Source organism: Moschus berezovskii, chromosome 2 (genome assembly GCF_049115385.1).
Source record: "Moschus berezovskii isolate FMDL1 chromosome 2, NW_MosBer_1.0, whole genome shotgun sequence".
Classification (NCBI taxonomy): Eukaryota; Metazoa; Chordata; class Mammalia; order Artiodactyla; family Moschidae; genus Moschus; species Moschus berezovskii.
Window position 1 is genome coordinate 7,850,762 of NC_142461.1, and position 27,750 is coordinate 7,878,511.

At 42.7% G+C, this 27,750-nt stretch overlaps 1 protein-coding gene across 1 annotated transcript; it reads left to right on the top strand.

Moving 5' to 3' along the window:
• The first annotated feature begins 49 nt into the window (after positions 1-49).
• RCAN3 (regulator of calcineurin 3) lies at positions 50-27,750 on the top strand. The gene is made up of 5 exons (XM_055397879.2): positions 50-349; positions 9,914-10,168; positions 24,793-24,966; positions 26,014-26,185; positions 27,429-27,750. Exons 2-5 carry the CDS (start codon positions 9,974-9,976, stop codon positions 27,611-27,613), a joined length of 726 nt encoding a protein of 241 aa, XP_055253854.1. The 5' UTR covers positions 50-349; positions 9,914-9,973; the 3' UTR covers positions 27,614-27,750.

Here is a 27,750-nt window from a genome sequence, read left to right on the forward strand (position 1 = left end):
CGCGAGGGGCGTGGCCGCTTCCTGTGGGCGTCGGGGCCCGGCGCGCCCCTGCCGAGCGGCAGACCTCTAGCGCCTGCGCCGCGCGGGGCCGTGCGCGCGCGCCCGACTCCGACCGCCCAGCTCGCCCAGTCGCGGCTCGCGCCCAGCGCCCAGGGAGTAGCTCGCGCCGGGGGCGAGGGCGTGGCGGCCCGGCAGCGGGCGCCGCACAGACTCTGCCGCGGCCGCCTCCTGCCGTGTCTCCCCAGAGGCCCAGCCCCTTTGCGACCCCCGAGCTCCCGCGTAGCCCGTCTGGCAGCCCCGGCCTCTCCTTCCCGTACCTGCCTGCCTGCTGCGGCGACCACGCGCGCAGGTGAGTCTCCGCTTCGCCGGGGGGGGGCCCGCGCCCGCCTCTCCGAGCAGGCTCTGCACCCGGCTCTGGAGAGGATTGGGGTGCACTGGGTGTGGAAAGTTAAAAAAAAAAGAAAAACAGTCCTCCTGTGCCCTGGAGGGGTGGGCGCTCCTGTGCGCCAGACCCCAGAGATGCTGCGCCTTTGCCTCCCGGGTCCAGCCCTTCTCGAGCTCCGGGCCTTCTCTGACAGCTCTAGGGTGCTGTATTTGCAGAACACAGCCAAGAGAAAGGATCAGTCTCCCAACAGCTGCTTGACTTTTTGAAAAGCTGACAGATCCAACCTGCTCCTGAACGCAGAAGCGGGGCACTTGGTAAAACCGGGCGACCAGAAGGTGGAAGCCCATCTTTGTTGTTATTGCCCTCTTTTCGCAGTGATGCGTGGGTAACCATCGCCTTACCTGTTGGATAACTTCTTGAAACTTGTCTGTCTGCTTCCTTCTGCTGCCTGGGCCAGTAGAGCAGTAGTGGTCTGTTTTCAGCTTGCTTCGTCTCAGCTTCCGTGCAAAATCTGATCATCTCCTTCAGGAGATTAGGAGTCTAGGGCAGGGAGCAGTTCAGATCCGTGTTGCAGATACTAACAGAATTATTTAACGTGATGCTTTACTGTAGTGCTCAAAAGTATTAACTCCCTCTTATTGAAAGTTACCCGTTGTTGTTGTTTAGTCTCTAAATCGTGTCGACTCTTTGCAACCGGATGGACTGTAGCCTGCCAGGCTCCTCTGTCCATGGGATTCTCCAGGCAAGAATACTGGAGTGGGTTGCCATTTCCTTCTCCAGGGGATCTACCCGACCCTGGGATGGAACCCACGTCTCCTGCATTGGCAGGCGAATTCTTTACCGCTGAGCCACCGCGGAAGCCTGGAAGTCTCTGCATTTCATAAAGCCTCACATGTACAATTTGAAAATCGATTGAGGGATTCCTTGGTAAAGAATCTGGCTGCCGGTGCAGGAGACTCGGGAGACGCAGGTTCGATCTTAGAGTCTGGAAGATCCCCTGGAGGAGGAAATGGCAACCCACTCCAGTATTCTTGCCTGGAAAGTCCCATGGTCAGAGGAGCCTGGTGGGTTACAATCCATGGGCTCACAGAGTCAGAACCGATGTAGAACACACGCATGACTCGTTGTAGCTGTGATTCTATAGGATTTAAAATGATTAATTTTAAGACTGTTTGATTAGTTGTGGTTCAAAATACTAAATTATAAAACACAAAATATTGAGACTCAGAATATAGATGTTTGTGTATCACCCGACAGTCTTGCTTTTTGGTGGGGATATTGTATTGGTTTTCTAGAAATGGACTTTTGCTGCAGAAAGACAGTGAAAGGCTTGAAAACTCAGCTCCCCTTCTTTAGCTACGCTGTCAGCTTTATGTTTTACTGGGTTAGCAAAACTTCTTAAGAGTGGGAAGAGATCTCAGTGCTTTTGGAGAAGGCAAGATTTTTTTCCACTGTTGAATTATAACATTTGTAAACCTTTTAAACATGTGCATGTTAATGGTTACAAGTGAGTACAGATTTTGTATGGTGCTGGAGGATATAGTGGTTGAAAGACTTCAGCAAAGCATCATGAGAAATAGTGTGATTTTGAAATCCATTAGACTGAAGTCTGTGAAATAATGGGAGCTCTAAAGTTCAATGGCATATATTATCTAGACCCTGAGAACCACAGGAGGTGGAGGTCAGACAGACAGTGGATCTCCACTTTTCCCCTAGAATCCAGAGTTTATAGTGAGGGGAAATGAATTATATGCTGTGAAAGAAATAGCATCAGTCCTTACATCTCTACTGCAGTTATTCTTTAAAACCAGTTATTTTCATTTGCTCTGTCAGTTGGTTATTGTTCTCTCCCGCTGAAAAGTACTTCACTGCATCTCAGTAATTATAACAAGACCTTTTCTGAATTACATATGAAAAGAGAGCATAGGTTGTTGAAACATACAAAATTCAAAAATCTAATTTTCACCTTTACTGTGGCACCATTTTTTTTTTCTTACCACAACTACTAGAAAGTAGTAAGATTTTGTGCCTGTAAGTAGTGAATGGGGAGGAAGTGAAAGATAACAGACTTGCAAGATAGCTATTTGAAACCCTCACACTGACAATCCAGAGGGTTCTTTTTTTGGAAAAAAAAAAAAGGAATTTAATCTAAACTTATAATATGGAAAATTTAAAAAGGTATTTATTAGTTCAACAACATCTCTGAGTATTTTCCTCATTTTATATTGAGAGGACAAATGTAACTCAAAAAGCCAGATGACTTCTCCCAGGTTATTCAGCAGGGCACTTGTGGAGCTGGAAATGAGGTATTTGTTTGCTTCCAGTTTTGATTGATCACATCAGAAAATAATAAATTGCATCCAAAGAGTCTGATGCTAGGAGGGATTGGGGGTAGGAGGAGACGGGGACGACAGAGAATGAGATGGCTGGATGGTATCACCGACTCAATGGACATGAGTTTGAGTGAACTCCGGGAGTTGGTGATGGACAGGGAGGCCTGGCGTGCTGTGGTTCATGGGGTCGCAAAGAGTCGGACACGACTAAGCGACTGAACTGAACTTAAGGTATGTTAAATATTCACCAAGTTGAGAAGCATACTGTTTTGAAAAATTATTATTATTTTTTAATCCTGGAAGAGGAGTTTACCTTTTCCTGATCAGAATTTAAAATGCAAAGTCAGATTCACGTGCTTGACATTTTCCCTTGATGATTACTTTTGTCACAAGGCTTGTATCCAAGCAGATGGTCATGCTACTTGGAGTTTTCCACTCATTTGATATTTCCATGAGGAAACAATTTGCCAGAAGCCAGCCACAGCTACAGTTGTGCTGCAGATGATGCTAAACCCTGATTACCACAGACTTTTGCTTATAAAAGCTGATGGATATTGGTCCAGCCCTTTCCGATCCGTATTTCCCTGAGTTAGGAAATTGAGGGACACCTTAGTCTTGTAGGAGTTGCAGCGGAGCAGAGTTAACAGACTCCAGTAATATCAACATTGAAGCAGTGTACTTCTGTAAATTTTTTTCTTAATAAAATCAAGCTATTTCTTAAGTACCAGCTGAAATAACTTATGATTTCTTTACAGATGTGCTAAGATTGTTTTTTCCCCTGGTTGATTCTGATCATATCTCTGTTCACATCTAGCTGCATTTGTGATCTCAGAAAATTATGAAATGGTTGACAATGTTGATTTAAGCTATATCCAAAAAAAAAAATCTCACAGCAGGCCTTTAGCAAGAGAACCATCAGGTGAAAGATAATGTCTCTAATACTGCATGCGCTGAATTGCAACATAAAGTTCTTTAAGGTCCTTGAAAAGTGCACCGTGAACTTTTTCAGCTAGCTCTGTTTTTAAATCTTTACATGATTTCATATTGGAACTGGATCACCACACCAGTGGTTGCTCTGGAGCTGGCTTTATTGATAGCTGTGACTGAACAGTTTTCTTGAAATGATTCAAAGTGTTAGTTTTGTTTTTGTAGCTTTATTTTTGTGTCCTTTTTGTTGCCTGGCATTAGATCATTTGGGTGTGTATTTTTCTCATTTTGTAATTTTAATATCAGTTCCCTCAAAGGTTCTGATATTATTGGGATCCTTTCCACCCAAAAATACATTGGGATAGGCTGTGCCTATGTAAAAATAATTGTTGAGCACCAACTATATGCAAAGCATCATTCTGAGCAACAAACATGTGTTCTCTGATTTAGTACTTCTAATATCCTTATTGGATAAGGATTATTATTACCCCCATTTTATAGTTGAGGAAACAGAAAAGGAGGCAAACTAATGTACCTAACATCGAGTACTGGGGACAGGCTTCCCAGGTGAGTGATGGTAAAGATTCCTGCCAATGCAGGATGCAAGAGACGTGAGTTCGATCCCTGGGTCAGAAGTACTCAGGGCAGGAGACAGAGTTTAAATCTAGAAAGTTCTGATTATCGAGCCCGAATCTTCCTGAGATATATATTTAAAGATTGTTCAGACTTTTTTGTAGTTACTATGGGATTTCATTAATCCATCCTTTTAAACTGTATCAAATATACACTAATGTATAAGTGAAGAAAATGCAGCAATACTATAAAGATTATTGAAATAATTTTTGATGAAAGGCAAATAATTTAACAATTATCTAAAAAAACTGAAGGGGAAATACCTATAAAATAACTTACGTAAGTTATAGGGGATAACTGGCAAAACTTGAAAATAGACTGATTTCAATAACAGTGTTATATCATGGTTAAAGCACTTGGTTTTGATAATTGAACTGTGGATTATACAAGAAAATGATCTTGTTCTTATACAATGAAGTATTTGAGAGTGAAAGGAGCAATACTGTCTTAATCTCAGTGGTTTCAGGAAAAACGTGAGGGAATGATTTTTAAAATGGGCCAAAATGTAAGTAATTGGTAACTCCGAGCAAAAGGTATGCAGGAATTTCTCGTACTAGTCTTATAGTTTTTCTGTTTGAAATTATATCAAAAGAAAAAGTTGCCCTGAAATGAAGGTAGAAAACAGGAAATGAAGGTGTAACATTCTAAGAATTTTTTTTTAAGTCAGGTGAAGGATTGTTTCTTGTGCTCTGATTTTCTTTTTCTCTTTCTGGAGGTTGGAAGAAGGTACTTGAGACCAAGAGAAAATCTTACCAAGCATAGCTTGACTGTGTCAAATTTTAAAATCTAGCCATTCAGAGCTCCCTGACTCTCCAACCAGGCCCAGTGTTTTCCTTGCCTCTTTTTAATGGGGCGGGGAATAAAACATTAGTGTCTCTAAGAGATAAGAGATAAAAAGACCGCCCACTTGTAGTCATACTGAAAGTTAAATTTGCCTAAAACCTTCAGTTCAGTTCAGTTCAGTTCAGTCACTCAGTCGTGTCCGACTCTTTGCTGCCCCATGAATCACAGCACGCCAGGCCTCCCTGTCCATCACCAACTCCCGGAGTTCACTCAAACTCATGTCCATCGAGTCGGTGATGCCATCCAGCCATCTCATTCTCTGTCGTCCCCGTCTCCTCTCACCCCCAATCCCTCCCAGCATCAGACTCTTTTCCAGTGAGTCAACTCGTCGCATGAGGTGGCCAGAGTATTGGAGTTTCAGTTTAGCATCAGTCCTTCCAATGAACACCCAGGACTGATCTCCTTTAGAATGGACTGGATCTCCTTGCAGTCCAAGGGACTCTCAACAGTCTTCTCCAGCACCACAGTTCAAAAGCATCAATTCTTCAGCGATCAGCCTTCTTCACAGTCCAGCTCTCACATCCATACCTTCAATACCATGCTGATATTGACTAAGTGTAAATTTTTAGGTATTTTTGTCTGCGCTGGGCTCTCACTGCTGCGCCTGGGCCTTCTCTGGCTGCGGGGTGTGGGCTTGTCACCGTGGTGGCTTCTCTGGCTGGGGCGCTCCGGCTCTAGAGCTCAGCCTCAGTAGTTGTGGTGCTGGGGTGGGTTGCCCTGCGGAATGTGGAGTCTTCACGGACCAGGGATCGAAACGGTGTCCCCTGCAATGGGTTCTTAACCACTGGACCACCAGGGAAGCCCTAAAATTGACTAATTTTTATGTCAGAACTCTGCAACCCTGCTTTCAAGGCAGCCTGGCCCGAACCTACCTTTCTCACTTTGTTTCCTGCCGTCCCCACCAAACATGGTCCACTCCGGCCACATCAGATCTCACGTCTAGTGCCTGCTGACCTTTTTGTCTCCCGCCTTTGTCCACGGACTGTTGGCTTTGCCTGGAATGCATCCCATTCTTTTCTTGCTGGAATTCTCTTCTGAGAAGCTGTCTTTCATCCTCATGCAGAATTAAATTTTCCTTTGTCTGTGCTGCCTGCCGTATCACAACACTATCTGCTTTCATTCAGCAATCCTTATTAAGCATATACTGTGAGCTAGAAACTGGGCCAGGGACTAGGAATTCAAAGGCACTTATGCTCTGGTAGCTAAGAGTGATTTGTAAACAAACAATTGTTAAGTACTATAACAGCGAAATGAACAAAGTGCTGTGAAAGCTACAGACTACCCTACACAACTTGGTCTTGAAGAAAAGTTTACAGTGAAAGTCAAATGAGATACCATGTGCCCCCTATCAGGCCCCTTTCCAGACTGGAGATTTCCAGCACAATAATCTACTGGAAGAAGTTTTAAACAGTTGTGCCAGTGGGCTACCCAGTTAGGCATATCCAGTGGAAAACTAAAAAGACGAGTCTGCAAGTCTAGCTCTCAGGAGAGAGAGGTAGAGTCCAGGTATGAAACTCACACAGATTTTCTGTGTGCAAAGGCAGGAAGGACTTGAGGGCAGATTAGAATCTCTCAGGGTCACGTTGTTTTTCAAACCACCATCCCCTCCAGTGCCCAAGATCCTGCTTCCCCCTTCACTTCGGTGACATCTTTCCTGGCTTAAGAATAATTGTCGGAAGCGAGAGACCGTGTTGATAGACACATGTCATGCGGGTGAACCACAGGGAAGCAGGAAACAAAGTTGAGAAGCACTGGTGGCGGCGTAGTTAAATGCTGGGGCGTGGATGAAAGCACTCAGGAAGAGTACGATGACGAAGAGGCTGGGGTGAAACCTCAAGGAGACAGAGGAGCCACTTTGAGGACAGATGAGGAGGAAGGAGAGCTGGGAGAGACGGGGCCCTGGGAGGCGGGGGCCCGGAGACACCCCACAGGGTTCAGTGGGACCCGGGGCCGCCCGGAGGCAGGTGCCAACCCCGAGGAGGCTGCTGCTGCTGTCCAGTCGGGGCCAGTTCAGCTGGAAGGTGATGGCAGGAGTCCAGCTGCCGGGAATTCAGGAGTGATGGGAGTCGAGGAGAGTCCTCTTTCCAGGACGCCCCTAGAAAAGGGGAAGCAGACACAGAGGGAAGTGGACTGAGGGACAGGCAGACTCCGAATGGAAGGTTTTTCTTTTTTTCAAGACTGGGGCGGGGTTGGGGCAGGAACTCGGGCAGAAGTATGTTTGCTCAGGAGGAAGAAAGACCGGGTGGAGACCGATACAACTACAGGAGGCAGGCGGGACTTCCCTGGCGGTCCAGTGGTTAAGACCATGTGCTTCTAATGCACGAGGCACAGGTTAGATTCCTGGTCGGGGGACTAAGATCCTCCATGCTGTGCAGGGCAGCCAAAGAGGGGCGGGGGGCGGGAATTCTGAGCTCTAAAACAGTGAGAGAATAAGTTTCCGTTTAAAGAAAAGAAAAGTATAGGAGCCAATGGTTAAGAGCCTGCACTCCCAATGCAGGGGACCCGAGTTTGATCCCTGGTCAGGGAACTAGATCCCACATGCCGCAACTAAGTTCACATGCTGCGAAAAGGAACGGATTTGAATCAGTTCTAGTGGAATGGGTCGGAGATGGCAATGGCAAGCCACTCTAGTACTCTTGCCTAGAAAATCGCATGGACAGAGGAGTCTGGTAGGCTGCAGTCCATGGGGTTGCTACTAGTCGGACACGACTGAGCGACTTCACTTTCACTTTTCACTTTCACACATTGGAGAAGGAAATTGCAACCCACTCCAGTGTTCTTGCCTGGAGAATCCCAGGGACGGCGGAGCCTGGTCTGCTGCCGTCTGTGGGGTCGCACAGAGTCGGACGTGACTGAAGTGACTTAGCAGCAGCAGCAGTGGAATGGGTGAACCTAGAGCCTTTGTACAGAGAGGAGTAAGTCAGAAAGAGAAAAATATCATACAATAACGCGTGTATACGGAATCGAGAAAAATGGTACCGATGCACCTATTTGCAGGGCAGGAATAGAGACGCAGGCAGAGAGCAGACTGGTGGACACAGCGGGGGCGGGGGAAGGAGAGAGGGAAGGATGAGAGGTTAGCACTGAAACATGTACACTACCCTATGCAAAATAAATAGCTAGTGGGAAGTTGCTGAATAACTCAGGGAGCTCAACCAGGTGCTCTGTGACAGCCTAGAGGGGTGGGATCCGATAGCGGTGGGATGGAGGTTCAGGAGGAAGGGGACCTATGTGTAGCTACGGCTGATTCATGTTGTATGGCAGAAACCAACACAGCATTGTAAAGGAATTATCCTTCAATTAAAAAAAAAAAAATTCTCATGCTGCAGCTAAGACCCAGTGCAGCCAAATTAAAAAAAAAACAACAAACACCACACACACAGAAAACAAAAAAATGTATAGGTGCCAAGATCCTTTTGAGGTGGTTGATATCATTGAGGAGAAATTCTTACTGGGTGGGAGCTGCTTGAGGGCAGGAACCATGCTTTATTCATCATATAGCTCCCTGTACCTGGCATGCAGTGTATATTTGGAAAATGTTTATAGAAACAAGTGAAGATTTACTTTTTAGAATTAGCCTTTCCTGATTGATATAGTGGAATAACAGGGGGAAATCACTATTTTTTTCCCCATAATTAACATTCTATGTTGTACTCTTTGTAAGCAATCTATTTGCAACTTTATGTTCTTTGAAATAAAAGAGAAAAATCACAAATTAGGTAATATTGAGGTAGTAATAATCATGTTTGATTCTGGGAAGGATTGGGGGCGGGAGGAGAGGGGGACGACAGAGGATGAAATGGCTGGATGGCATCACCGACTCGATGCACATGAGTTTGAGTGAACTCCGGGAGTTGGTGATGGACAGGGAGGCCTGGCGTGCTGCGATTCATGGGGTTGCAAAGAATCGGACACGACTGAGCGACTGAACTGAACTGACTGAATAATCATGCTTATTTAATTTTCCTGTGCCTGATAGGTATGACTTAAATTCCAGCATCTTGAAATGTTCAAGGCACCTGCTGCCTGGTGGGTGTTGCGTGCAGCTCATCAGAAGAGATAAAAATGGGTAAAAACAGGCTTATAAGGCAGTCGCTGTTCATTGTTTAACAGGGGGACACTATCCACTCCATGCTGGTAAAGTGATTTATTTTTAAGCATTCAGAGAAAGGACATTTTTTAAATTGTCTTCTCTGTCGGATTTTGCCTGTAGTTAATATTTCTGATATTAACAAAGACCGACTTTATATAGAGCTTTCGGTTCTGTGTAACTTAGTTCTTCGAGAGTATATTCAAAAGAACAGATTGGTTAAAAAAGGTGAAGTCAGCTCATTTCAGGCCATATTTCAGGGTGCAGATGGTGAGTGAATCCGTGTGGGTTTTCTTCTGCTCTGCCAAGTTTCAGTGTTGTGGACCTAAATCCCAAACAAATATGTGAAGGAGGTTCTGGCTCACATTTTCCTTCCCCCTGCTTGTAAACTGGTGTATATGTTGATAGTATCTCATTTTGTATTATACCCCCCGCCACCTCATTTCACTAGAAAACTTCCAGCCTTTTTTTTTTTTCGTAATAAGTCATTGCCTGCGAAATATCTTATGTAAACTATGCTAAGCAAATCAAATTAGTATATATAGAATTCATTGCTGAGGACCGTGATGAGTTGATTTCAACTTTGATTGATCTTTCCTGAATAAAATTGCCTCCTTTGATGAATTGCTGCCTTGAGAATTGATTGGAACCTTATTGGACCTTCAATATCTTATCTCTGTTGTTTTCTCTTTTTTTAAACAGTTGATGCCTGGTAGATATCTTTGAACTTTAAAAACGGAGAAGACCTACTTTTAGAGGAAAATGCTGAGGGACGCTATGAAGTCTTGGAATGATAGCCAGTCAGATCTTTGCAGCACTGACCACGAAGAAGAAGAAGAGATGGTTTTTGGTGAAAATGAAGATGACTTGGAAGAGATGATGGATTTAAGTGACCTGCCTACCTCACTTTTTGCTTGCAGAGTCCATGAAGCAGTGTTTGAGGTGCCGGAGCAGAAGGTTGGCATACACCCTACCTTTCTCTGCCTTTGGTCGTGTGTTGAATGTGTGTGGATTCGGGGAAACAATTGATAGCTGCCTATTTGCAAAGTGTGTTATTGGTCCATGGCAGGTAGAGAAGTGTACACCAAACTTTAGACATTGCTTTGGCATTTTGGGGCTCACTGGTGGCTCAGATGGTACAGAATCTGCCTGAAATGAGGGAGACACAAGTTTGATCCCTGGGTCAGGAAGATCCCCTGGAGGAAGGCATGGCAACCCACTCCAGTATTCTTGCCTGAAGAATTCCATGGACAGAGGAGCCTGACCAGCTACAGTCCATGGGGTCTCAAAGAGTTGGACACTGCTGAGCGACTTTCAGCCTTCTGGCATTTTTATTATGTTTTATGAGAATATCAGCCTGCAACAGATAAGAAATGCTTAAAATCCAGTCCTACCCCTTGAATATTTTGAGAAGCACTGGTTTATAGTGAATGCTGAATGAAGTCTTAATAAGTTCATCCACTGATACACTCAGTCATTCATTTTTGTAGTTTGTGGTTAAAGAAAAGCTAAGTGACTTTTAGCCTGGCTTCTTATTGCTTGGTAGTAAATTCACAAAAGAAGAACTTATTTTAAGCCTTTTTCTGAGGCTAATAACATAATTAGGACTGTTTATGATTTCATGGAGAAGGCAATGGCAAGCCACTCCAGTACTCTTGCTTGGAAAATCCCATGGATGGAGGAGCCTGGTAGGCTGCAGTCCATGGGGTCGCTAAGGGTCGGACACGGCTGAGCGACTTCACTTTCACTTTTCACTTTCACACATTGGAGAAGGAAATGGCAATCCACTCCAGTGTTCTTTCCTGGAGAATCCCAGGGATGGGGGAGCCTGGTGGGCTTCCATCTATGGGGTCACACAGAGTCGGACACGACTGAAGTGACTTAGCAGCAGCATGATTTCATTTGGGGCTTCCCAGGTGGCTCAGTGGTAAAGGATCCTCCTGCCAGTGCTGGAGATGCAGGAGACATGGGTTCAGTCCCTGGGTAGGGAAGATCCCCTGGAGAAGGAAATGGCAACCCACTCCAGTTTTCTGGTCTAGAAAATCTCATGGACAGAGGAGCCTGATGGGCTACAGTCCACGGGGTTGTAAAAGAATTAGACACGACTTAGCGACTGAGTATGAGCACAGTGATTTCATTTTAACAGAGTTCTCAGTGTTTCTTTTTTTACTTCCTGCAACCTGCCCAGGGCAAAATGATTGAGTTTATTAATTTTTTTTTTGAAGATGTCTACTCTTTAGTTCATTCATTATTTACCTATAAAAAAGAGAATGTGTGTGTGTGTGTTTCATTCCATGGTGGCCTCACAAAAGCCTGTAGATCTTAATTACACAAAAGTAAAATATTTCTGCCTTTGGTATGAATTTTGCATGTTCTAAGACTTTGTTTCAAAATCCCACCATGCTTCCTTTTAATTTGTTATCTATGTCTTCCAAGTATTTTTCTTTCTGGTGACTCTCGTGGAGCAGAACTTGATATGATGAATAGTTTGGCTCAGTACATACTTGAGTGCCTTGAAAAGTATGTACTGAGCCAAACTATTCATTATATCAAGTTCTGCTCCACGAGAGTCACCAGAAAGAAAAATACTGTATAAGGCACTGTACCAGTGGCTTCAGGGGATCGAGTAGAAACTTAAACAGTTCTGCCTTAAGAGCCCTGCAGTGGAGAGGATAAGTAAATTGATGTAAAATAGAATACTCATGCCTTTAGAGATGCTTGAAAGTACTGAGTGTAGGGAAAATTAAATGTTCCCTTTGTAGTTTTCTTCTGTCAGTGTCTTCTTTTACTTTAATTTCTCCTGGGCTAAACTGTTTGTGCGGGTTGTCCACATGTGTGCAAAAGACAAAGCAAAATAAAAAATCCTCTTGGATTACGGGGAGAATAATTCTGATTGCAATTAAATGCCTTATTTTCAAAAGAATTGTAGGTTCTTCCTGATTTGAAAAGGCGTTTGTTTCTTTTTAACTTTGTATTATTGGAATGAGCTTTTACCCTCTTCTGAGTGGTCGATTTGAGTGACACGGGGCCATTGTCAGCTAAAGCTGAATCTTCGTTTTAGACTTCTGGATTTAGGCTCTACATTTTCACCAGTGTTTCTTGAAAATGGTGTGAAGTGGCAGAGGAAAGGTAAAGAACACAGTAAACTGTAAGAAAAATAAGCCAAGGGAAAAGTTTATCTCATAATTTCTGTTTCTGCAACAGCCTGGTTGTTAGCTTTTTTCCACATGCTCAGCTAATCAGCAGCTCAGTCTGGAGCACTGCAGGTTTAGTACCTAATTTTTCTACAACAGATTGGAATTCATTCCACTGTTATTGACTTGTTGTTTTTAACCCTAGTTTTCCCTTTCTTAAAATAGGAAAAATTAAGCAGGCTTCTGATTTGAACATGAAAGATTTTCAAGATTTAATTTTAGGTTTTTATGGTGGGGGAAATTGGAGTGCTTCTCCTTTCTGCTTTAGGTCTGTGTGTGTGAGGGATCTTGGTAAATGTTGATGCAAAGCAGCCCTCCAGCTGTGACCTGCCTTTATAAAGAAATGCATGTCGCTTTTGGATTAGTCTGTTCGCAAAACTTTATACATAAAATTGTTTCTCCTGACCTACTTACCGTACGATTTTGGATTTGTTTTTCTAATGACAAAGGTTGGGATATATTAGTACATCTCTACTTGCTCTCCTGGTCCTGCTTTTTATGCTAGTGACACCTAGCATCTAATATAGTTGCCTAATACAGGGCATGGAGAAGGCAATGGCACCCCACTCCAGTACTCTTGCCTGGAAAATCCTATGGATGGAGGAGCCTGGAAGGCTGCAGTCCATGGGGTCGCTGAGGGTCGGACACGACTGAGTGACTTCACTTTCACTTCTCACTTTCTTGCATTGGAGAAGGAAATGGCAACCCACTCCAGTGTTCTTGCCTGGAGAATCCCAGGGATGGGGTAGCCTGGTGGGCTGCCATCTATGGGGTCGCACAGAGTCGAACACGACTGAAGTGACTTAGCAGCAGCAGCAGCAATACAGGGCAACACCTGTTAGGTTGAATGAATGGATTCTGTAAGATATTTGCTGAGGATTAGTGATACAGAGTTGTGATGGAGAGACAGACGTACTGAGCTGAGTGAGGTTCAGTAGTACGTAGGAGATTTAGCCTGAAACTGTGACTTCAGATACACTGGCCCAAATTTCTCTGTGGTCCGTGTAATCATACACATGATACAGATCTTCCTGTCGAGCATCTGGTTTCTATATCCTCCATTTAAAGATGAATAGAACATATACTTAAGAAAAATAAATGATATTTGGAAGTTAACTGAAATCCTCTGATTCTCCTAATCAGTTGTTGAATGTTCTAATACAACGTTCAATCCAGAAGAAGTAAGTCTTTTGAGGAAACTGATTTGTTTTAAATCTGGAAATTGAGAAGGGAGATTCAAAGGAAGAATGTTTCTATTTAGTGAACTGTATTTTTAACAGTGTCTGGAAGGTTTGAGTAAATACTTAATTGAATCTATAGCTCATTCTGGCCAAGAATTAGTAAAAATTTCATTAACTTCAAGGTTAGATTAAATACTAGAGAATCATAGACGTTTTGAGCTAGAAGAAGTCCTGTTCAAATCTTCTATACAGTCGTTTCAGAGTAACAGAGTAATTAAGCTTGCTTTTAGAACCTATTTTTCACTTATTCACTGAAAACTACAAAATATTGCTGAAAAAAATTAAAGACAATACAAATAAATGAAAATATATTCATATCCGTGGGCTGAAATACTTAATATTGTTAAGATGTCAGTACTACCTGAAGCAATCTACAAATTTGGCACAGTCACTATCGAGATCCCAAAGATATTTCCTGCAGAAACAGGAAAATTCTTCCTAAAATTTATAGACTCAGGAGACCCCCAAATAACCAAAACAGTTTTGAAAAAGAACAAAGTTGGAGGGCTCAAACACTTTCTGATTTCAAAACTTAATACAAAGCTATAGTAATCAAATCAGTGTGGTACTTAATATCAATTGTATCTCAGTTAAAAAAAGGACAGTGTGGTATTGGCATAAAGATGAACAAACAGGGGCTCTGTGTCAACCTAGGGGGGTGGGATGGGGAGGGAGATAGGGTTAGGGAGGGGACATGTGTACACCTATGGCTGATTCATGCTGATGTTTGACAGAAAACCACAAAATTCTGTAAAGCAATTATCCTTCAACTAAAAAGTAAATAAATTTAAAAAAAGGAAGCTGCCCCCCCCACAAGGTAGACATATTGACCAGTTAAATAGAACAGAGTCCAGAAATGAATCCTTGTATATATGGTCAAATGATTTTCAACAAGGATGCCAAGACCATTCAATGGGGAAAGGATAGTCATTTTAACAAATAATGCTGGGAAAACTGGAAATTCACGTGCAACAGGATGAAGTTGGACCCTTACCTTACACGGTATACAAATGTTAATTAAAAAATGGATTCAAGACCTAAATGTAAGAGCTAAAGTTGTAAACTTAGAAGAAAACATAAAGGGAAAGCTTCCTGACATTGGGTTTGGCGTTAATTTCTCCAGGAGGACACCAGAAGCTAAGGCAGCAATAGAAAAAACAGACACATTAGGAGCTCATCAAAATTAAAAATGTGTCATCAATTGACACTATTCATAGAGTGAAAAGGTAACCTACAGAATGGGAGAAAATGTTTTCAAATCATATATCTGATAAGGGATTAATACCCAGAATATAAAGCACTCCTAAAATTCAACAACAAAAACCATTGGGTATATACAACCAATTATTGGGCAAAAGATTTGAATAGACATTTCTCCAAAGAAGATGTATGAATGGCCAATAACCACAGGAAAGATGCTCAATGTCCCAAATAGTTAGGGAGATGCAAATCAACTTCACAGAGAGATACTTCACACCCAATAAAATGGCTTATCACAAAAACAGAAAACAAGCATTGACAAGGATGTGGATAAACTGGAACCTTTGTGCACTGTTGGTGGAACCATAATGTGCTGTGGCTGCTGTGGAAAATGGTATGGCAATTCTTTAAAGAATGAAACATAGAGTTATCATACGACCCCATGATTTTGCTTCTGGGATAATACACAAAGGAAAGCAGAGACTTGAATAGATATGTGTACAGCAGTGTTCACAGCAGCATTATTCATAATAGGCAAAATATGGAAACAACTCAAATGTCCACCAGTGAATAAATTAATAAACAAAATGCAGTGTATGCAGACAATGGAATATTATCCAGCCTTTAAAAACTAATGAAACTCTGATCCCGTGGATAAATCTTGAAAGATACGCTCAGTGAAATAAGCCAGGCACAAGAGGATAAGTAATGTATAATTCTTCTTACATGAGACAGAAAGTAGAATGGTAGTGGCCAGAGGCTATGAGAAGTAGGGAGTTAGTAGTTACAGTTTATGAGTTCACTTCAGTTCAGTCACTCAGTCGTGTCCGACTCTTTGCGACCCCATGTATCACAGCACGCCAGACCTCCCTGTCTATCACCAACTCCCGGAGTTCACTCAAACTCACGTCCATCGAGTCGGTGATGCCATCCAGCCGTCTCATTCTCTGTCGTCCCCTTCTCCTCCTGCCCCCAATCCCTCCCAGCATCAAAGTCTTTTCCAATAAGTCAACTGTTCGCATGAGGTGGCCAAAGTATTGGAATTTAAGCTTCAGCATCAGTCCTTCCAATGAACATCCAGGACTGATCTCCTTTAGGATGGACTGGTTGGATCTCCTTGCAGTCCAAGGGACCCTCAAGAGTCTTCTCCAGCACCACAGTTCAAAAGCATCAATTCTTCGGCGATCAGCTTTCTTTATAGTCCAACTCTCACATCCATACATAACCACTGGAAAGACCATAGCCTTGGCTAGACGGACCTTGGTTGGCAAAGGAATGTCTCTGCTTTTTAATATGCTCTCTAGGTTGGTCATAACTTTCCTTCCAAGGAGTAAGCGTCTTCTAATTTCATGGCTGCAATCAGCATCGGCAGTGATTTTGGAGCCCCCAAAAATAAAGTCTGACACTGTTTCCACTGTTTCCCCATCTGTTTCCCATGAAGTGATGGGACCAGATGCCATAATCTTAGTTTTCTGAATGTTGAGCTTTAAGCCAACTTTTTCACTCTCCTCTTTCACTTTCATCAAGAGGCTTTTGAGTTCCTCTTCACTTTCTGCCATAAGGGTGGTGTCATCTGCATATCTGAGGTTATTGATATTTCTCCCAGAAATCTTGATTCCAACTTGTGCTTCTTCCAACCCAGCATTCCTCATGATGTACTCTGCATATAAGTTAAATAAGCATGGTGACAATATACAACCTTGACGTACTCCTTTTCTTATTTGGAACCAGTCTGTTGTTCCATGTCCAGTTCTAACTGTTGCTTCCTGACCTGCATATAGGTTTCTCAAGAGGCAGGTCAGGTGATCTGGGATTCCCATCTCTTTCAGAATGTTCCACAGTTTATTGTGATCCATTCAATCAAAGGCTTTGGCTTAGTCAATAAAGCAGAAATAGATGTTTTTCTGGAACTCTCTTGCTTTTTCCATGAGCCAACAGATGTTGGCAGTTTGATCTCTGGTTCCTCTGTCTTTTCTAAAATGAGCTTGAACATCTGGAAGTTCATGGTTCACGTATTGCTGAAGCCTGGCTTGGAGAATTTTGAGCATGACTTTACTAGCGTGTGAGATGAGTGCAATTGTGCGGTAGTTTGCGCATTCTTTGGCATTGTCTTTCTTTGGGATTGGGATGAAGACTGACCTTTTTCAGTCCTGTGGCTACTGCTGAGTTTTCCAAATTTGCTGGCACATTGAGTGCACACAGTTTCAATTTGGGATGATGAAACGTTCTAGTTGATAGTGCTTACGTAGAACAGTGCAAATATACTTAATGCCTCTGACTTGTACACTTAAGAATGGTTAAAATGGTAAATTTTATGTCTATCAAAATAAAAAAATGCAGCCCCCATTTTTCTTGAGTTGATTATTCTTTGTAGGATGCTTTTGTGCATATGTATAGAACATGTACACATGCGTGCCCTGTGTGTGTGTATATTTGTGTGTAAGGTGTTGGGGAAGACTCTTGAGAGTCACTTGGACTGAAAGGAGATCTGACCTGTCAATCCTAGAGGAAATCAGTCCTGAATATTCACTGGAAGGACTGATGCTGAAGCTGAAGCTCCCATACTCTGGCCGCCTGATGTGAAGAGCTGACTCATTGGAAAAGACCCTGATGCTGGGAAAGATTGAAGGCAGAAGGAGAAGGGGATGACAGAGGATGAGATGGTTGGATGGCATCACTGACTCGATGGACGTGAGTTTGAGCAAGCTCCGGGAGATGGTGATGGACAGGGAGTCCTAGCGTGCTGCAGTCCATGGTCGCAAAGAGTTGGACACGACTGAGCGCCTGAGCTGAGCTGCGACATGTGTGGGCTCCTCTCATGCCCGACGTTGCACCCCGTTGGCCCACGCTGCACTCCACTTGTTGCCAGAGCACTCAGCTGTGTGCAGGTGTAACCCGACGGCAGCTGTCCTGCGTGGCACATGGATGTCTTGCCTTTGTCTCTGTGTTTCTCTGCTGCCTGTGCACAGTTGCTTGGCTGTGCAGACAGGGCAGTCCTTGACCAGTGGGGGGTTGAAGCCAGTGAGTAAGTCCCTCCTTCTCTGACTCTCCAGCCCCCAGTTCCTTGGCTCCTTCCAGGACTCCTAGCAGGATCAAGCCCCCGTTGCTCACAGAGGTGACCAGCTTGGTAATACAACCTGGACAGGAGGACAGACTTTTCCTGTGGTCCTTCTTCCAGCCTTATCCCATAGGGTTACTTCCCCAAACAAGCTTCCTGTGTGTGCCCTTGCCTTGGATGCCACTTTCCCTAAGAGCCCAGGGAAGACACAGGCTAATGACTTCCAAATTTGGTGATTCTTCCTATGCGGAGGCACTATCTCAGCCTCTCAAAAGGGGGACAGTTTCTAGGTTGTGTGAAAATGTAAAGACTCATGTAAAGAAAAACCATGGGCCCACCCAATTTAGCAAATAAAATGTTATTAATACAGTTGAGCCTCTTGTCTGTTCTCCGAGAGATAACCATTATCCTGAACTCTGTGTTTATCATTTCCCATGCAGTTTTAATCTTTTATTATGTTTCAGTTCAGTTCAGTCGCTCAGATGTGTCCCAACTCTTTGCAACCCAATGGACTGCAGCACGCCAGGCCTCCCTGTCCATCATCAACTCCCAGAGCTCACTCAAACTCATGTCCATCACATCAGTGATGCCATCCAGCCGTCTCATCCTCTGTCGTCCCCTTCTCCTCCTGCCTTCAATCTTTGCCAGCATCAGGGCCTTTTCCAGTGAGTCAGCTCTTCGCATCAAGTGGCCAAAGTATTGGAGTTTCAGCTTCAGCATCAGTCCTTCCAATGAATATGAAATTGGTATATTTGTAGGCCAAAATGGTCTACTTTCCCCCTCTCTCTCGAAGTAGTTTTCCTATGAAATCTTTTATAAGCTGAAATAGTATAAAGCAGAAAAGCAGTTCCTTGGGGCAATCTTGCCAACAGATGCACAGATAAATTAAGGTAAAGCACAGATGCTCACGGACCCGGTTTCAGGCTAATATGCTTGATGCTGAGAAGCTGAGGGTAGTTTCCTAGGAAGGAGCTTGGTGGAGCGGCTCTCACCACTTGGGGGGCATGCTGCCTCCATGACAGCTGCTGCAAAACAGATGTTGAATGTGATTTTCACCTTTTTTATAAAAGGAAGGATCCTCCTTGGACGTCTTTCTGTTACAGAAAATAGGGACTAGTGCAGGTGTTTTGTAAAAGCAAAGTGGCATAAAGCAAACTTTTAGAAACTGGCAGATACCTGTATTGGCATTTCTTCCAGTTCAAACTTAATACTCTGTGTATGTGTATATACAATTTTTAAATTTTGCTCTATTTTCAGTTGACATGACTGTCTATTTAGAAAGAAATCTACATAAAAACCTCTGCTAATAAGTGAGTTTGACCTTTTAGACAGGCATCCTGCAGCCCATGGGGTCACAAAGAGTCGGACATGACTGGCTGACTGAACAACAGATGAGTTTAAGAAGTTTGTAGGATACAGGGTCAGTATATAAAATCAGCCACATGTCTATTTACCAGCAGTCAACATTTGGAAGTTGAAGTTTAAAAACATTACAATAGCACCATGAAATACTTAAATCCAGCAGAGTATATGCAGGATCCATATGCTGAAAACGACACCAGTGAAATACATAAGATTTTACATTGCTTAATTTTATATAAAAAGCATAATTAGATCAGTTTTTTCCTCAATGTTGTATCTGTAAGATTAATCCATATTGAAATATATATTGTTTCCCTTGCTATATATACTGTCCTAGTTTACAAATATACCATTATTTATTTACTCATTCTTGTGTTGGATATTTAGGTTATTTTTGAGATGTTGCTATTGCAACAGTGATGTTGGGAATGTTTTCTATGTGTCCCGTGTACGTCATGGTGGAAGTGGGGGAGTCTCCTCAGGGTCTGTGAACAGGAATGATGTTACTGGCTCATCAGGCTGTGCTTTTTCACAATCTTAGCAGAGACTGTCAAGCAGTCTGTGGCGCTACAGCCATTTGCATTCCTACCAGCCATTGCTCTATAGCGTCACCAGCACTTTATTTGTTCAGAAATAAGCATTTTTGCCAGTCTGGTAGTTAACATTTTTATTCCTTTTAACATGCTTTTGCATAAACTGTGGATGCAAGCTTCTCAAATGTATTGCTTTGTGAAGGCCCAGGTTTTCCCCCAGACTATCACAGATTTATAAAATGCAGTAAGGATATTATAGCAGTGCAAACTTTCTATAATGTTCCTAGACATTTCCTCTCAATTTCTGTACCAAACATTGATGTGGACCAGAAGCAAAGTTCCTGGACTGGTCCTGGGTCCTCTGACACCCCATCTTAGATAGAACATTTAGGAATTTTCAGAGTAAGATTTTGAAATGAAGAAGCTATCTTCGTTTAACTTCTATTATGTTTGTGGCTTCCCTTGTGGATACTTTGTCTCAAAAACAAGAGTTGAAAAGCGTCTTAGATCATTTAGTTAGGAATTCAGTTATCCTAACAATCAGGCATATTAAGAGATGACTGAATAGTCAGGTTAGCTGTCACGTTCTTAGAGACCATGGTTTACAGACTCTTAACAGCTGACCTTGGTTTGTGTATTCAGTGTTTATTGAGCGTTGTACCAGTCACGGTTAAAGGTTCTAGGAAGACAGTGGTGGACCCAATGAAGCTGCAGCTCCAAAGGAACGTTAGAAGAGGAAAATATTTAACATGCAAACAAGGGACTCATAAGTTCAGATAATACAAGTACGATGAAGAAAATAGGCTTCCTCAGTGGACCGGTGTTAAAGGATCTGCTTGCCAGTGCAGAAGATGTGGATTTGATTCCCTGGATTGGAAAGATTCCCTGCAAGAGGAAATGGCAACCCACTCCAGTATTCTTGCCTGGGAAATCCCATGGAGAGAGGAGCCTGGCAGGCTACAGTCCACAGGGGGCAAAGTGTCAGGCACGACTGAGTGACCGAGCACACACATGAAGAAGAAAAAGCAGTGGAGCGGGGCTTCCCTGGAGGCTCAGTGGTAAAGAATCCACCTGCCAGTGCAGGGGACATGGGTTCAGTCCCTGACCGGGAAGATTCCACAAGCCATGGAGCAACTAAGCCCGTGCACCACAACTCCTGAGCCTGTTGTGCCGTCGCGCCCAGGAGCCGCAGCCACTCAGGCCGCGTGCACTCTGGAGCCTGTGGTCCGCAAGGGGAGACGCCGTCAAAATGAGAATTCCGAGCATCACAGCTATCGAGTAGCCCCCACCGGCTGCAACCAGAGCAAAGCCTACCCAGCTGTGAAGACCCAGCACTGCCAAAAATAAACAAACAAAATTACTTAAAAGAAATAAAAACATTCCTTAAATGTTTCTATTAAAAAGGAGAAAACTGAAAAATTATAGATTCAGCATCCATCTGAAGGCAATAGAAAAAGGAAAAACTCAAAGAACAAAGAGGAGAAATTAATGAAATAGCACATATACATAGGTTCAATAATGTCAAACAGGTGATTCCCTGAAGAGAAAGTGGTGTGTGTCTCTACTTATTTGGGTCTTTAATTTCTTTCAACTATGTTGGATAGTTTTCAGTGTACTGAGGGAAGGATAATCATTTTAACCATGGGTGCTGGAACTAAGGGGTGGCCATATGGGGAAAGAAAAAAGTGAACTCTGACTCTTGTCTCACATACAGAAATTAACTTGAAGTGGTTCCTAGGCCTAAATGTAAAAACTAAGCTATAAAACATCTACAAGAAAACATAGGAGAAAATCCTAGTGACCTTGGGTATGGCAGAGATTTCTAAATTTGACACAAAAAGCACAAAGTTTTTTAAAGTCAACACATGGACTTCATTAAAAATTTTTTTTAATTTGGTTTTTAAATAAATACTGTTCATAATGAAAAAGGAAAGCAAGGACAATATTTAAAACACATAGATTTGACAAAGGACTTATATCTAAAATATAGAATAGAATTCTTACCACTTAATAAGGTTCAGTTCAATTCAGTTCAGTTCGCTCGCTCAGTCGTGTCCGACTCTCCGCGACCCCATGAATCACAGCACGCCAGGCCTCCCTGTCCATCACCAACTCCTGGAGTTCACTCAAACTCATGTCCACAGAGTCGGTGATGCCATCCAGCCATCTCATTCTTGGTCGTCCCCTTCTCCTCCCGCCCCCAACCTTTCCCAGCATCAGAGTCTTTTCCAGTGAGTCAACTCGTCGCATGAGGTGGCCAAAGCATTGCAGTTTCAGCTTTAGCATCAGTCCTTCCAATGAACACTCAGAATCTATCTCCCTTAGAATAGCCTAAGTTAAAAATTGGGGAGGATTTGAGTAGATTTGACCTACAAACTTACAGAGATGGCAGATATACTTATGAAAAGATCCTCAGTGTCAGGAAAATTAGGGAAATATGAGTTAAAACTACAGTGAGATAATTCTATACTCCCAGTAGAATGGCTGAAATTAAAAAGACTGACCATACCAAGGGCTGGTGAGAATGCAGAGCTGCTAGAATTCTCATACACTGTTGGTGTGAATATACAACAACTCTGAAAACCAGTTTAGTGGTTTTTGAAAAGTTGATCATAGAACTATCATATGATTCAGGTATTTACCCCAAAGAAATAAAATCATACATCTACCCAAAACCTGTACATGAATGTACATAGCAGCTTTATTTGAAATAGTTCAAAACTAGTTACAACCCAGTTGCCTGTCAGCAGGTACATGCATAAATATCCTTACAGTGGAATTCTACTTGATAATAAAAAGGATAAAAGAGAACCCAATAATATGACTCTCAAAATGATTATGCTCAGGGAAAAAACCCAGGACCCCCCTGCCAAAAGTATATTTAAATGAAATACTAAAAAGAATACGATCTGATCTAGAGTGATAGAAAAAAAGATGGTGGTTATTGGTGGGAGTGGGGTGGGCATCTCATACACTTTAGTTTTATGGAGAGTACAGAGTTGAATATGAAAGGTAAAATCATAAAATTTTAAGAAGACAATCTGGGAGAGCATCATTGTGATCTCAGAGTATACAAGGATTTCTCAAGACACAACACAAAAGGAAGAAATGGATACATTTAGTAAGGTTCAAATTTAAAACTTGTATTTCTCAAAAAAAAATTGGGAAAAAGTATATATGGCACCTATAATTAACAAAGAATTAGTACCCCTATAGAACTCCCATTCCTCAGTTAAAAGAGACAACCCAATAGACAAATGGACAAAAGATATGAGCACGCACATCATGGATTCTGCAGGCAAGAACACTGGAGTGGGTTGCCGTGCCCTCCTCCAGGGCATCTTCCCAACCCGGGAATCTCACTGCTTCTCTCTTGTCTCCTGCATTGGCAGGCAGGTTCTTTACCACTGGCGCCACCTGGGAAGCTATATCATGTTAAGAGGAGCCCCAGAAGACCCATAAACATGAAAAGAGGTTCACGTCTTTATTTTTCAAAGAAATGTAAATTATAACCAAAATTAGAGCCTATTTCGTATTCCTTACTTTGCACTGGTAAAAATGTAAAGGTCTGTATCAAATGTTGGCATAGATATGAAGCAACCAGAACACACTTTTACTCTTAGACAGTAAATTGGTACAAACACTTTGGAAAACTATTTGGCATCATCTACTAAAAGTAAAAGAGATGTCAGTGTTGAGGCCCAGGACGCTTGCTTAAAAGACGCTTGCTCCTTGAAAAGAATGCTATGACAAATCTAGACAGTGTATTAAAGAGTGAAGTCTCAACTTTGCTGACAAAGGTCCATATAGTCTAGCTATGGATTTTCCAGGAGTCATGTATGAATGTGAGAGTTGGACCATAAAGAAGGCTGAGCACGAAAGAATTGATGCTTTCGAATTGTGGTGCTGGAGAAGATTCCTGTGAATCCCTTGGACAGCAGGGAGATCAAACCAGTCAATCCTAAAGGAAATCAATCCTGAATATTCACTGGAAGGACTGATGCTGAAGCTGAAGCTCCAGTACTTTGGCCACCTGATATGAAGAGCTGACTCGCTGGAAAAGACCCTGATGCTGGGAAAGATTGAGGGCAGGAGGAGAAGGGGACAACAGAGGATGAGATGGTTGGATGGCATCACCGACTCGATGGACATGAGTTTGAGCAAGATCTGGGAGACAGTGATGGACAGGGAAGCCTGGTGTGCTGCAGTCCATGAGGTCTCAGAGAGTGGCATATAACTTAGTGACTGAACAACAAAGGCCCAGTAATTCTACTTGTAGTGTGTACGCCAGAGAAACCCACACATACAGGTACCAAGAATGTTCATAACAGCATTGTAGTAGCAAAAACTGAAGGCAGTCCAGATTCCAGCAGCATTAGAGTAATTATGGTATAGCTGTACAACAGAATATTATACAGTCATGAAGAGGGTGACTCACAGTTAGTTACACACAGCAAAAAGGAAGAACCTTAGGAAAAAAGGCAAGTTATAGAAGAATATATGCAACATGATCCAATCTTTAGGGGAACTTATAAATGTAAAACTATAAAGAAAAACAAAGATAAGCATGAAATTCCAGAAAATAGTTACTTTGAAGCTAAAAAGGAATAGGATGGAGGTAAACACTGGCATGCTGAGGACTTCGAAATGATAGTGATGTTCATGTTCTATCATTGGGCATGTTTTTATCATTTTATACCTTACGTTCATTTTATAATACTTTACATTTGATTTTATAATATGAACTCTATATAATATTTATAAAGTTATTTTTAAAATAAGTGCAAACTGTAGAATCTAGCATATGATTAAGAGGACACCTGTTCTTGTGTACCTACAAGAAAAGAATGCTGCTTTGGGGAAAAAAACAAATTATAATGAATTCTACTCCACTACTTATGTTTAATGGTTTAAATTTCCTCTTGATAAAGGTTTTCCTTCCCCACCCCACCCCGCCCTTATTCTCTCTGCTGTTCTGCCCCTCACTTTGTAGGAGAGATTTGAAGCGCTTTTCACCATCTATGATGACCAAGTTACATTCCAGTTGTTCAGAAGCTTTAGAAGAGTCCGAATAAATTTCAGCAAGCCTGAGGCAGCAGCACGGGCTAGGATAGAACTCCACGAGACAGACTTCAATGGGAGGAAGCTGAAGCTATATTTCGCACAGGTACTTACTTCATTGTGCAGAGGGCAGAGTGGACTGAACTTGTTTTCCTCCATCCAACGATACTGTCAATTCTCCGTCTTCTCTATTATCATATCAGAGGTCTTTGAAATGAACAATTCCAATCAGCAAATCATGTGAACATATTTTTCCTTTGTTTTACAGATACATAAATATATACATTTATTAACATATTTGCCCTCCTAACTTTGTTTTGGTTAGCCTAATAGAGGGCTTCGTTTTTTTCTGACAGCTTTTCTCAACTGGGGTTGAGAGGATTAAACCCTAATACCTTAAGGTCACTTTTCTCCTGTCATTTAGAATGGCACTTGTGATGGGACATCCTTGGAAGATGTGAGAAAAGCAGTCTCTGGACTCATTTCCATGGGCTGTGATTCCTAAGAGGCGCCCTATTGAAAATGGCTCCCAGCCCAAGGGGTGAGCAGGGAGCAGACAGCACATACAGAAAGGCTGTCCTAGACTTTGAAATTGCAGAGGATCCTGCAAGTTAATGAGAATTGACTATCCTTATTATTCTAGTCCTTCATTGATAGGACTCTGACAAACCAATTACTTCTTGGAAGAATTAGTGAAATAAAAGCATTAGATCAGCTGTTAAGTGTACTGTTTTATTTTTCACAAAGCATTTTTTTCCTTGGTCTAGCATTCAAAATAAAATTAAGGTGGGGTTTGCTGTCTGACATTACAAATGAAACCTATGTTTGGACACGTCTTGGTGGAGTCGATGGTGAGGGTATAACCTAATCTCTTCTAAAACTGGAATTCAGTGCTTAGTACGATTCATTGTCCATGTGTCCACTCGTCGACTTTTCTTTCTGTTTGGTGAATATTTATTGGGCACTTAATGCTCTGTGCCATGCACTAAGTGTTCAGTGGTGAACCAGACAGACTCTGACCCAGCCAGTGGAAGATATGTAGCCTGTCAAAGAGAAATTTTACATTTTCTCCAAAGAGATGTTATAGTTAATGGGAAGAAGAAAGTGAAAAACATAGCCTGCTCATAAATTGTGAGCATCTCCCTCCCTTCAGGTCCAGATGTCCAGTGAAACACGGGACAAGTCGTATTTACAGCCACCCCAACCTGCCAAGCAGTTCCTCATCTCCCCTCCTGCGTCACCTCCAGTGGGATGGAAGCAGGGGGAAGACGCAACGCCTGTTATAAATTATGACTTACTCTGTGCTGTTTCCAAATTGGGACCAGGTAACAAACTTCTCTCTCTTCTGTTTTTTCCTCCAAGAAACTTGTTTTAAAGCCCCTATTCAGCTATTTGTGTTCTAGCCAATGAGTGGCAACACGATCAGCATGGAAGATAGGGTCACACAAACCTGGGTTCAGATTCTAGCCTTTGTTAACTGTGATCTTGAGCAAGTTATTTAGCTTCAATTTTCTGAGCTTCTGTTTTTTCATCTAAAATAGGGATCATAGGAGCTACCCATCAACATGGTTAGAAGGACTAAGGGCTTTCCCAGGTGGCACAGTGGTAAAGAATCTGCCTGTCGATGCAGGAGACACAGGAGATGCAGGTTCGATCCCTGAATTGGGAAGATCCTCTGGAGAAGGAAATGGCAACCCACTCCAGTATTCTTGCCTGGGAAATCCCATGGACAGAGGGGCCTGGTGGGCTACAGTCCACAGAGTCACAGAGCTGGACACGACTGAGCAAGACTGAGTGCACGCACGCGTGTGTGTGCGCACACACACACACACACACACACAAAGAACTAAGTGATATATACGTAATAGTAAATCTAACTGCAGTTTTTACTGCTCCAAATTCTAGTACATGACAGATCATTAGAGAATATTAGTTGCCATCAAAATAGCAGACAGACAACTTCTACACTGAATAGTTTATCAAGGAATTGGTGGTGATACCATATCATCCCTTCAGATTCTTCTCTTGTATTTCTTTTCCACTCTTCTTTTCCTTCTGTTTAATTTCTCTCTCTCATCCCTCGAAAATAATATAATAAATCAGTGCCATTGTTGGTTCATAGTAGTCATCCACCTAAAATAATGTTGTGTCTTCATTAACATTAGGGGATACAAAAGGCATTGAGGGGAAGTTGTTTTTAGACATGAGAGCTGTATCTTGGATCCCTGAGGTCCTATAAGAGATTGGTGATGCTGCCTGAAACCTTACAGGTGTCTCCCAAGGGGAACCCAGAAACCATTATGAAGTTAAGCAGGAACACTTACGTTGTTCATAGAACAGTAATTCGCACTTGCATCTTAACTTCCAAGACCTGAGTACTCCTCACTACTAATTTCTCAAAATGCCAGAATTTTTTAAGAACCTTAAAAAGCATCAATTCTGTAATGTCTAAACAAGATAAAGTACTCTGACATAGGATTTACAGATTGGAAAGCCAGTAATCAGCAACGAAAACATGCGTGGAACAAGTTTCACACTTTTCCCTTCCTTTGCTGTTTACCTCCGCAGGAGAGAAGTATGAACTTCACGCAGGAACCGAGTCCACACCGAGCGTGGTGGTTCACGTCTGTGAAAGTGAAACTGAAGAGGAAGAAGAAACAAAAAACCCCAAACAGAAAATCACCCAGACCCGGCGCCCAGAACCTCCGGCCGCAGCGCTGCGTGAGCCCCGGGCCTTCGACTGTGCGCTTTGAGGCTTTGGTGGTGTGGCACGGAGCCGCTGCCCACCTGGCCAGGGATGGCAGGGACATGCCCACCCATGACCATGACCACTTCTCAGCCAAGGGGAGGCCAGGGGGCACAGAGCACCCACGCAGGGGACAGTAGAACA